Source organism: Amblyomma mixtum, chromosome 3, assembly GCF_055824585.1.
Source record: "Amblyomma mixtum isolate Tamu chromosome 3, ASM5582458v1, whole genome shotgun sequence".
In the NCBI taxonomy this organism is placed as follows: domain Eukaryota; kingdom Metazoa; phylum Arthropoda; class Arachnida; order Ixodida; family Ixodidae; genus Amblyomma; species Amblyomma mixtum.
In genome coordinates this window covers 54,253,719-54,266,219 of record NC_143014.1, presented here as the reverse complement: position 1 = coordinate 54,266,219, position 12,501 = coordinate 54,253,719, and the positions used below count along the sequence as shown (strand labels likewise).

At 49.2% G+C, this 12,501-nt stretch overlaps 1 protein-coding gene across 1 annotated transcript; it reads right to left on the bottom strand.

Annotated features, from left to right (window-relative positions):
- Positions 1–709: 709 nt before the first annotated feature.
- On the bottom strand, positions 710–2,021 carry LOC149350226 (translation initiation factor eIF2B subunit alpha-like). Its single transcript, XM_089576858.1, has one exon. It carries the CDS (start codon positions 1,946–1,948, stop codon positions 1,031–1,033), a length of 918 nt encoding a protein of 305 aa, XP_089432984.1. The 5' UTR covers positions 1,949–2,021; the 3' UTR covers positions 710–1,030.
- Between the last annotated feature and the right edge of the window lie 10,480 nt (positions 2,022–12,501).

Genomic DNA, 12,501 nt, shown 5'->3' with positions numbered 1-12,501 from the left:
CATTTAAAGAAAGCAATGCCCCATGGTAAAGTGCATTGTAGACTGCCTGGCTATTCAGCGCGAACGAAGAAGTTAGGCCCTTGGCAGCTTCCAAAGGCCGAGACGCTGGCTCGCGCACATTAATTCCTCGCCTGAACGAACATCAGTCATTTTCTGGCAGGTATCTGAGAGCTCAAATTGCATTTTCATTCCAGAAGAATTCACAAAAAGATCGATTCTATTGTCAAGTTTTTGAAATTCTGTAAATTTAAACGCAAGAAACAAACATGTTGCAAACGTGTCTCACTTCTAAATAACGACAAATGTCGTGATTCATTAATGAAACATGGCAATGGACAAGCTCTTGTCCTGCGCTACTTTTCCTCCAGTCTTCTGTCTTCTTGTTTTCCTTGCCTTTCATTTCCTCCACTTCAAAAACTAGTGGGATACGAATCTACCCACTGATTTTACGTTTGTTAAAATCTGTTGCGCCGCCGCAGTAACTCAGTGGTTATGGTGCTCGGCTGCTGACCCGAAAGACGAGGGTTCGATCCCGGCCACGGCGGTCGCATTTCGATGGAGGCGAAATGCTAGAGGCCCGTGCACTCTGCGCAGTCAGTGCACGTTAAAAAAAACCCAGGTGGTCGAAATTTCCGGAGCCTTCCACTACGGTGGCCCTCATAGCCTTAGTCGTTTTGGGGCGTTAAACCCCAGAAACCAAACCATAAACCAAAGCAAAATCGGTTGCCACCAAAAGCAGCAGGCCCGCTCATTTTATTGACAAATGATTCAAGGCTTCCGCACGCATGCAGAAGGCTTGGGGAATTTACACTATGTGCATTGGCGCACATATGGCTCGCAAGCTACTCCAGCAAGATGCCAAATTCAAGTTCACTTTCAAGAGCTCTAATTGTTTTCTTGGGCTTAGTGGTAGTTTCGATGAAACAGCGCGCTTTACACGCCCACAGCGATTACCGTCAAATTGTCGTTGTTAGTTTATTCCGCCTTCAAAAACTCACTTTAACTCGGTCAGTGGTTTTACGGTGCAGTTTCACAGGTACAGTTTTATAAGCTCATCACTAACCGCGGAAGGTGTTAAAATTCCGAGATCCGTAAACAACAGCGTGATGTACGCAGGCGGCGTATAGTCAATCATGGGATGCTCTTTGGAGAGATCGGACTTGCCGTTGAGCTTGTCCGACGCGTATTTCTGCTCGTTCGGAAGATCCCTCTGGTTCAGAGGGTACTGCCTGGCGAACTTAAAGCTCTCGGCGAGCACGTAAAGGGGGATGTTTTTTTCCTTGGCACACATAGCCATCGTGTAGGTGCCAATCTTGTTGATGATACCGCCGCTTTCGACCACCCCTTCGGCTCCCAGAAGAACCATGTCCACTTTTTCCAAAATATATCCAACAGCGGCGTCAACGATCAGTGTCACACTGATGCCCCTCTCTTCGAGCGCCTCGTACAGCAGCCGGCCACTGTAATCGGGCGCCGACTCAGTCACAAACACGTGGAAGTGCTTGTGGTCTTCGGCTGCGGCGAACAACGTGTCACGCACTACACGCGAGAAGGAATGCGTCAGGATCGTGGTGCGGTCCTGCACAAATGGAGCCGCCAGAGCAGCAATTTTGGAGCGCGCGGCGCGCATTTTCTCCAGAAACGCCTTGCCCCGCGTAGACATATTCTTCTTGCACTCGTCAATGGCACCATCGAGGGAGGTGAGCGTGGCGAAACGCACAAACAACTCGCATGCAGACCTCACGCACGTTATTGAGCACTTCGCCGTACAAAGATCACTGATAACATGCTGTAGATTGTCCTTCATTCCTTGGATGGTAGTGTAGTCGTCCTTCTCGATGAACTCAAGAAGCAGCTGTAAAGAAGCCACTGCCGGCGATAGGTCAGAATTCTTCTGCAGCATAGCCTCCAACTTTGAGTTGATGGAATCGGCGTTCACCCCTTCCATTTCTTCCGCACACGAACACGAAAGTTTCAAAATAACGTGGCATCCAAATGTGGGCAAAAGACCATGTTGTAAAAACCGGAACCGGCCGCCGGAAGCGTTGCAGTTGTAGCTCGAAAACTCAAGCCCAGAGGGCACCACAATCTTCTAGAGTCATCGTTTTTATCGGCAGATGGCGCCAAGAACTCATGCAGCTTAGAGTCACTGGAAAAATGAAATTTTTTCCAGTGACTCTAATGCAGCTTAGATGCAGCTCAGTGTTCCTGTGTATACTAACACACTGTATATGCTTACAAAGGAACACTAATGCCGCTTAAAGTCACTGACCTAAATGCAATCACTTAAGTGTAGCTATGGAGCTTAAAGCCTCCCATTGAACTTCAATGCAGCTTGAGGATTTGAAAGAAGAGGTGGTGGTTCGTCATGAGTCACCCTTGGAGGTGGCGGTCCCATTCGAACCATGCATTTCTTCGGAAAAAAAAAATGGCTTCTGCACGGTTTACCGATGCAAAATCTCTCTTAGTTGGAAAGGTGAAGGGGGGGGGGGGGGGGGGGGGCAAGATCCTTTGCAGCACTCCCTTAAAACACACTGGTCTAGAATTGTAAAATTCCAAGTACTTGTTTATGTCGTCCGAACGTGCTGCTACGTAACTGTTTTTCCCTTTGTCGTTGGCCTTGTGCAGCTGGCAGCTGCTTTCAAAATATTACAATGACAGCCAGGAACGTCTTCCAGGCGAAGATTTCCACATTTGACAATATTTTCGAGTATTTAATGAAATGGGATATTAGAATCTGAGGTCCACACGGAAATCACAACGTTCAGCCCCCCCCCCCCCCCCCCCCCCCTTTTTTTTTTGGCTTCTCACCACCTACCACTGAATCCAGCCCATTTCATGCCGCGCACTTCGGAAGATAGGACTACGATTTCCTTTACTTGCCTCTTGGGACAGCTTTGGAGACCGGAAAAAATAGCTAATTGTATTCAATCGGCCCTTTGACACCCATACTTTGGAAAGATGGAGGCACATAGGTAGCAGAAAACATTATAATAATCTTATATATTTGTTATGAATGTGAAAAGAACGTTATTTGTTGCGGAATAACGATAGCCTAATGTTAAAATTTAACGTATAACATATTTGTTGTGCTCACAACTTTTATATAACGTTTCAGATTAAACGAAATTGTAGCGCTAGTAATAAAATATAAGCAAAACATCATCCAACCTGACATGTAATGTATTTTTATGTTCGAACCATTTGCATAATGTTAGCAATAGAAAGAAGCATAGGTGTAACATGCAAAGCAACACATGAAGCTCGTTTCACCACTATAGAATGCATGCTCACCATTAAAACAATGACTAGCTGTAATGGAAATCACGACAAAATTCCTTATAGCATTAGCATTTCAATGATGTTTGTGGAACAATAATTTATAACATTAGCGAAACGTTACTATGATGTTAATTTAACGTTCCCGACCAACACAAGTTTACTTCAAGCACCTAATTTAAGCACTGTTGTAGGGCTCTTTTCCACATTTGATCCAGTAGTGATGAACTTAAACAAACAGAACTTTGCGGCCAATGCTCTTATTTTATTATTATTTTCTTTTATTATTTGCTCTTATTATTTTACACAACTTTAGTTATTAATAAGTGATCACTAACGCATTTAGGTGCAGTGCTCATGGGTAGTAAGTAAGCATGAACACGGGGTAACAAAACATAACAGGTGAATGTATATGTGTGGCATGCGTTACAGGTGTGCTGTGTTATACTGCTTTTGTTGTCGGTCTTGTAGCATTCTTCACGCAGAGTTGTTTGAAGCTGCTGGCGTGCATGTGCGTAAGCGCAACACCACCACTATACTTTGTCTGGTCCTTCGAAATTGTTGTTTTAACGTTAGTTTTATTATGTTTAATTATTATACATATGTTTCAATATTGTTAGGGAAAGAAGAAAGTTAATCTGTGATGTTTCAGTAAAGTTAGAAAAAGTGACGCTAAGAACAATGTATTAACGTTTGACTCAAAGAAATAACATTTGGGCGCAATATGGGCGACCTGTCCGGCTTTCATGACCGTCCGGCCACCACGATCGTCACTGGTGCCCCTGTCAAGCGCACAAGTTAAGTGCACTTACGGGGAGTGCGCTTCGGCATCCCGAGTGACACTGGGATTCGCGGGGCTAAACGGGAAAGAAAAGTGCACTCGTATGAAAAACAAAAAAATGGTGACGGAAAATGCGCGGACTTTCTGAACAGGACGATGGAAAAAAAAGACTCATAATATTTGATTGCTTAACGTAATAGCGCAAATAAAACGAGGTTCGACATTTTTTAATGATAAAAATAGAAATAGAAGAACAGCCAAGATCATCCGGAATTTCGGCAACAAACAAGATGGCGGCGGGCAGCGATGTTGCATTATAGTGTACTAGAATTCTAGTACACTATAGTTACATCTGATCTCGTTCCTTTGTTTTGTTGCTTCGCTTGTAGCTGTAACGAACGATTTTTTTCTAAAAACAGTGTTATAGCAAGTAAAATAAAGTTGTAAGTACTTTTTATGCAGTATACATATTGTGCCTTTGAAGTTGCTGGTGCCGAGGCTACGCACTCGGCCAGCAAAGTGTGGTCCGTGAACGCACTCCTAGCGGAGTGCACTCTTCCGCGAGTGACACTCCACCTGTGTCGTTCAGATGCGGCAAAGTGCACTTACAGCGAGTGACACTCTCCTTAAGTGCACTTAACTTGCCTGCTTGACAAGGGTAAATCTATATGCCAGAATTACTAGCCCGCAAGCTTTTAGTTTGTTTCGAGCTATGTAACTGTTAAGCGACGCCAGCAGTGCGCTGACCTTGAATAAGAGGATCCAGTAATATTTCCTGGTTACAGGTATGCGCGGGATGAAATATCCCAAAGATAGTAGCTTGTGTACTCGCATGGCGTTCGCAACGCACATTGTAGTCAAATGCCGCGGCTTCACAAAAGAACCATGAACACGTGAGTAATGTCGCCCCAGGGAGCATCGAACGTTAGAATTATGTTATAAAAATGTTATGTAGTTGCAATAACGTTATATTTTGCATTCGAACGTTACGTTATATTGAAAACATTAGTTTAACATTGAAAGTAAGCATTATTCCAATGCTAACTTTTGGCCACCGCAGTGGCTCAGTGGTTATGGTACTCGGCTGCTGACCCGAAAGACGCGGGTTCGATCCCGGCTGCGGCGGTTGAATTTATTTGGAGGAGAAATTCTAGAGGCCCGTGTATTGTGCGATGTCAGTGCACGTTAAAGAACCCCAGGTGGTCGAAATTTCCGGAGCCCTACACTACGGCGTCTCTCATAGCCTTAGTCGCTTTGGGACGTTAAACCCTATAAACCATAATGCTAACTTTTAAATCGTATTATGTTAAAATTAGCAAATAATGTTATATGCCGTATCATAAACATTAGCTTAACGTTCCAAAGAAACATTCTTTCAATATTGTAGGGACTGAAAGAGACAAATAAGAGCAATCGTCGCGTGCCGACGACGGCGTTGCTGTTGGCGGTCTTTTTGTGTCACCTGCATGAACGAAGGTCATGCAGCGCACCACGCCTGGTAATTCGAGCCCGGTATTAAGTCCTGACCGTCGCTTTTTCTTGGAGCCCTCGGAAGAAACTGAGATTCACGCTAGCCGACGTCAGCAAGGCCAAGAGCCGGATTCCCTCTTGCTCGAGGGACCACAGACGTAACCATGGCTTCCCAGTCGCAACAAACCGAACCCGCGACTGAGCCGGGGATCCTCAACGTGCCTATCACCCAAAGAACTGTCGCCCCGTTCCGTAGCGATGGCCTTGACGATGTTGAAGACTGGGTCTAGCACTATGAACGGGTAGATCGACATAACGGGTGGACACCCGACCATATAGCCTACAGAACCTTTACTTCTTGGATTCAACAGCGAAATACTGGCTCGATAATCATGAGGCTTCGCTGACGTCGTGGGAGACGTGCAAGAGCGAACTGGTACGCACGTCCGCGAACCAGCACCGATGACAGCATGCTGAAGATCTGCTCCAGGCTCGTATCCAGGGCCGATGGCATCAGAAGCTTCGGCGAGGACGTGCTGCGTCTGGGTGTCCGCGCGAACCCTACGGCTACTGAAGAGAAAAATGTGCGGGCCTTGATGAGGGCTGCGCGAAATAGCATCTTTGGAAACTTCATACGCAGTCCCTCGACTACAGCAGTCGGATTCGTCGCCGACGCGAATAACGTCGCGCGCATTGGCCACAAGGACAAATCACTATCAGCGACTGAGCGCATTTCCTGTAGTTTCAAGCTTTGCCTCGTCTAGCCTTAGGCGGTTTTGCCGTCGCTGATGTTCACGAAATAATTCGCGAAGTCGTCCAAGAGGAGCTGAAAAAGCGCTTCCCAGCTCTTGCGCAGCCTACATCTGTCTCCATCCTGACGGCTGTTTGGGAAGAACTGCGACGCGCGCTTGGGCCAGAAGCCGCCCCAACTGTGACTGCAGCCGAACAACCAGCTGTGAGCTATATGCCGCCGCTGTCCGTCATCGGCCTCCCGTCCCTCGCCAGTTAGCAGCGCGCTGCCGATTCCGGCCCTCGACGCCGCGAGTTCCTGCCGCAGTATGATGCACGCCCGGAGCCGCTGGGACGCCGGAAAACCGACATCTGGAGGACTGGAGTCAGGAGGCCGTTGTGTTTCCACTGCGGAGAGCCTGACCACATGTATCGCTGCTGTCCGTACCTAGAACTGGGCCTTAGAGGTTTCAACCGAGCTGATCCGCGTTCCCGCTACGGTGAATAGCCCCGAGAGATCCAGGGCTGCCTTCGACGTTCTCCATAGCCGGTGCCAGCTCCACATCGTGCATACTGGTCGCCGTACCCAAGCTTCCCAGTTTCCCTTCCCCGCGGGTATCGCCGTGAGAGCCTTTCCCTCTTCCTCGTCGGGTAAACTAAGTTCTGAGACGACTGAAGGTAGCGTTGCCGGAGTCGGACGAAGCAAAGATCCTCCGCGTACGTGGGAGTGTCACAGCACGATGGCGCCCTTGGACAAGAAAACGGTTTTGCGGCCTCTAGCGAAGTAAACGTTGTAATCGACAGTCGCGACATAACGGCGCTCGTCGACCGGCGCCGATTACTCGTTCTTTAGCGGAAAATTTTCTCGCCGCCTTCTCAAGGTTACCACCGAGTGGGACGCCCATACGAATCGCGGGAGGTCATTTCGTAAACCTCGTTAGCAAGTGCACTGCCTGCGTCGAGATTCACGGTGAGACGTGCCGTGCCAAATTCTTGGTAATTCTTGGTATTGCTCAAATGATGTTATTAGTGTGAAAGCACTAATTAAGTGGCTCTGAACCGAGCAAAATTGTCTAACGTTTGTCTATCTGCCTGTCCGAGAGCAACCTGGATCGCGAAAATTCCACCAGTGGCGGCACCTGCCATACCAGGGCAGTGGCTCGGGAAGAGCAACTTGAATCGCAGAAATTCGACTGGTTGCAGCACCTGCCATCTCAGGCCAATAGCACACCGCTTAACCGTTGCACCACTGTGCCAGGAATTGTATGAGGACTCCCAGAGAGTTATGAGTGTTAGTAGAGAAAGACCAATTCTGCATATACGGATACGGCGTGCTTTCGCACTTTATACGAATGTTGTAAACATTCCCTCTCATTTTTTTCTTGGAACGGACTTTCTCCGTGAATATGGCACAGTAAGCGACGTAGCTAGAGCAGAACAAGTTGACCCTCCGACACAGACACGTACAAGCGCTAAAAAAACACGGACAGAGAAGAAAGTTGAAAGTAAGCGCTCGTGTTGTCCAAGTCTCTTCTCTGTCCGTGTTTTTTTTAGCGCTTGTACGTGTCTGCTATGAACCAACTAGCCCAAAGGTCTGTGCTCCTGACCCTCCGAGCTCGTTCTTCATCGGTAAGACCTCCCCGGGCGGCCAGCGCAGCGCTGGAAGTTGATGCCGAACATGTGCGCTTATTACCATAGTCAGAAGTTTTCCTGCCGGTCAGAGCCGATACAGCCGCATGTGTCGAAGGCGCTCTGGAAGGAAATGTCCAGACTTACGAAGGGATTTGGTGTTAAGAGAGACATAGCAGTGTTCAACGAGAGCGCGCCAACATCTTCGTGACCAACTTCAGGAACGAGCCGCAGCGCCTGACGAAAGGGCTGCTATAGCCCCAAATTAGCGACGTTGCGAGGCTGTTGCGCTTCCTGAGGAGGATACCCCGCCCGTGTACGAGAAACTACAATCTGGCCACTGAACATGGATCCGAACCTTAAGTCGTCTCAAACGCGGGAACTGCTCGCTCTTTTACATCGATACTACGACTCTTTTGCGACGACATTCTATAGGTTCGCCAAACGCCCTTCGCCAAGCATAGAATTATTCTCGACGACTGAACGTACCCGATTCGCCAATCGCCGCACCGAGTTTGCTTGAAGGAAAGAGAAACAGTACAAGAACAAATGCGTGAAATGATAAACGACGACGTCATCCAGCCATTCATCAGTCCGTGGGCCGCACCTGTGGAACTGGTCAGCAGAAAGGACGGAACACTTCGGCTCCGCGTAAAATATAGGCGACTCAGGTGAAAAAGAAGGACGTATATATCCTCTACTTCCTATCAACGACATCCTCGACCGCTCCGTGACACCCTATTTTTCGTGTATCGATTTGAAGAGTGGATACTGGCAGATCGAAGTGGAGGAACGAGACCGAGAGAATATCGAATTTATAACACCGAATTACTTCCATGAGTTTAAGGTGATGCCTTTTGGCCTATTTACGGTGCCCGCGAAATTTAAGCGAGTCATGGATACTGTGTTCGCCGAACTTAAGTGGCAGACGTGCCTCTGTATCTGGATTACATTGTAATCTTCTCATGGTGATTAATTTTTACGGCGCAAGGGCATCTGTGGCCACAGAGCGCCATGGCACAAGGTTTTTTTCTTTTACTCAAGGTGGGGTCAAAGACCCATTTCCCGACCATTTCACCCTAAAGAAGCCGAGCACCAGGCAGGGGAAAGCTTGTAAGCATTGTATCACCGGTGGGTACCCGGCGGCACTAGGGCTCGAACCGCGCGCCTGCAGTATGCGATTCGGATGCTCAGACGCCTAGGCTACCGCTGCGGTACACGTTGTAATCTTCTCAAGCACCTTCGCCGATAAGCTTGTGCTCCTTTAAGCGGTTCTCCAAGTTCTACTGAACGCCGGACTTCGAAGTGCCGGTTCCGAAGTGCCGGAAACCTTCGAAGTGCCGGTTCCGCTCAAGTTCCTTGGCATCTCGTCAGCCACGTGGGCGTGAAGCCAGATCCTGACAAAACGGCTGCCATAGCGTCCTTCCCACCACCGTCGGACAAGAAGACTGTCAGACGCTTTCTCGGTATCTGCGCTTACTTCCGACATTTCGCTCGAACTTCGCCAAGATCGCGGCGCCATTTTTCCGCCTTACGAAGGATAGCGTCACCTTTGAGTGGACCGAGGGGTCAGCATTCCGCCAACTAAAACAAGCCCTTGAAGCACCACTCACACTAAGCCATTTTGATCAAGATGCCGAAAGTGAACTCAGAAACTGAGGGGCATTGTTTGTGCGATTCCAGGATGGTTCGGCTTTCGAAGGCGAGTCGCAGTTACTCGGCAACTAAAAAAGGGTGTCTCGCCGTCATCTGGGCCATCACCAAGTTCCGGCCCTATCTATCTGTAACGGTCGTCTTTCGTGTGGTCACCGACCGACATTCGCTGTGCTGGCTCGCCAATATCAACGATCCTGCACGCCGACTTGCTCCGTGCAGCCTTCGGCTACAGGAGTACGACCTCACTCTCATGTACAAATCCGGCGGCAAACATCATCATGACTGCTTGTCTCGATCCCCTGCGCAGCCGGTACCAGGAGGCGCAGATGACGACGAGGACGGCTTCCTTGAGGCATTGAAAACGGCAGATATGACTGCTCGGCCACGCCATGATTCTCAGATTGATCAGCTAATGGCGCGCCTGGAAGGCCACGAAGATGAGGAACCCCGCATTTTCCTGCGTATTCTGCCGACATTCAGGATTAGGCACTGTGTGACTGTACAAGCAGAACTTCGACAACAGCCAGAGCTCGCGGCTCCTTGTTGTTGCGGAAGACCTGCGCAGCGATGTCACCTAAGCTTGTCACGTCAATCCTACAGCTGGTCACCTTGGTTACAGCCGCACACACTCACGTATATGAGAAAGGTACAATTGGCTGAAACATACTAGGTACGTCCGTCACTACACAAGAACTCGTCAAGAGTGCCAAAGGCGAAAGACACCGCCCACACGACCGGCTGGTCTTCTCCAGCCGAGCGAACAACCGACTGCTCCGTTGCACAGAATCGGAAGGAATTTTCTCGGCCCATTTCTAACGTCGCAGTCGGGCAACAGATACTTCATCATAGCGACGGTCTACCTCACGTGATACGCGAAGTCCCGATCACTTCCGTCGGCGGTAGCTGCCGAGGCAGCCAAAATTTTGATTGAGCGTATTGTCCTCTGTCTCGGTGAACCTGCTGTTTTGGTTACTGACCATGGTACCGCATTTCTGGCACAGCTCACACAGGAGATCCTCCGTCTAAGCTGCACCAGCACCGCCCGACTTCTGCGTACCCCCCGCAAACCAATAGGCTGACGGAGAGGCTGAACAAGACTATGACCGATATAATCATCATGCAAATACGTGGGCGTAGCCCATAAAAATTGGGACAAGGTGCTGCCCTATGTTACGTTCGCCTATAGTATAATACTGCTGTACAGGAGATGACAAGTATGTCCCTCTTCCAGCTTGTGCATGGCAGACTGGTCACCACGATGCCTGACGCTATGATGCCATGTGAGCCGCCTGTCGACGTAGCCGATGTTGCCCGACTAGTCTGCAAGCGCGCGGAAGAAGCTGGGCAAATGGCTAGACTCCACGGACAACACCAACAGCACACCGACGCTCGTCGGTACAATCTTCGTCGACGTGACGCCCATTTGCAGCCTGGGGACAAGGTCTGGGTGTGGCCGCCGGTACGCCGTCGAGGACTCTCGGAAAAACTCATGAAGCGCTACTTCGGCCCGTACACGGTTCTTCACCTCATCAGTGAACTTAACTACGACGTGCTGCCCAACGGAACGCGACAGTCATCACGCTGTTCCACCCACCCTGGAATTGTGCACGTAGCCCGGCTTATGCCGTATTACGCGCGACGATCGCATTAGCCCTTCCTCCTTTCCCATTGCCTTTTACATCGGCCAGCAGGACGTGCCGGGGCTGTGCTTTTGAGCCCTGTGTTCTTTTTGCTATAAGTTCCTTCTCTAGAAACGGAGGTAGTGTACCTACTGAAAGACAAACGCGAAGAGCGATCGCCGCGTGCTGACGACGACGTTGCTGCTGGCGGACATGGCTGATTTTGTATCCCCAGCTTTGAAGTATTCTTGTCGCCCGCCTCTGTGTGAGACCGTAACAATATAGCCTTCTCAACGTTATTATAATGTTTTAATCATATTTCTAAAACGATCCCGGCCGCGGCGGTTGAATTTCTTTGGAGGATAAATTCTAGAGACCCGTGTACTGTGCGATGTCAGTGCACGTTAAAGAACCCCAGGTGGTCGAAATTTCCGGAGCCCTCTACTACGGCGTCTCTCATAGCCTGAGTCGCTTTGGGACGTTAAACCCCATAAACCAACCAACCAACCATATTTATAAAACAACGTTATAAATATATTTTGAGCACTGGATCTCAGAACGTTTCCCGCTGTTCTAATAACAGTAAAAGCGTTTCAGTGTGAAAATACTACTTATCGAGGTCAAACCCTACCAATAATTTTGTGGCGGCCCTGACGTTTAGGATGCAGAAATCAAGTAAATATTGGCGCGCGAGTGGGTTTCGAAAGCGCAGCGGCGCGAACAGATCAGCTTCGCTGGCCACTGCTCAAAAGCACTATGCTATCGCCGCAGCCGATCACGCCTCGTGTGAAACTGCAACGCACTCTCGCGTTGCGAACTGCACATCGTCGTCTTCATCAGCTTCCATCTTCGGCGCGAACAGATCATATCAGCTTAACCTCGCTTGAGCCTAATATCGTCGCCAGACGTACCGACGATCCAGCAAAGCAAAACAAAACCATAAGCTAGCCAAGCTCAACGCATACTTTGGCAGGTCTACCCGGTTTAACTACGTTAAAATCCTACCTATTTTTTCAACTAGCAATCTTTGCAACTAAATCTTTTAGAATGTGTCCGCCATAGGTTGCATGCACAGTCAAATTATTTTGTTATAAAACGCTGCTTATTACACGGCCTGCTTACACGGGCCTGGAAAGACTACTTCCCGACGTGTGTCATCGGGGAGCAAGATGCGGTGTCAAGGTCGAAGAACGCGGGTCTGGGAGAGATTACTACCAGACGTGGGCGAAGGCTAAGCACCGGCGGAAGCAGCGGCGACTGCGGCGGCGTCCAGTGGCCGAGTCTACCAGGGGTCGCCGAACGCCGGAGCGGTACTCACAAGATCAAGCTGTTGCTGCT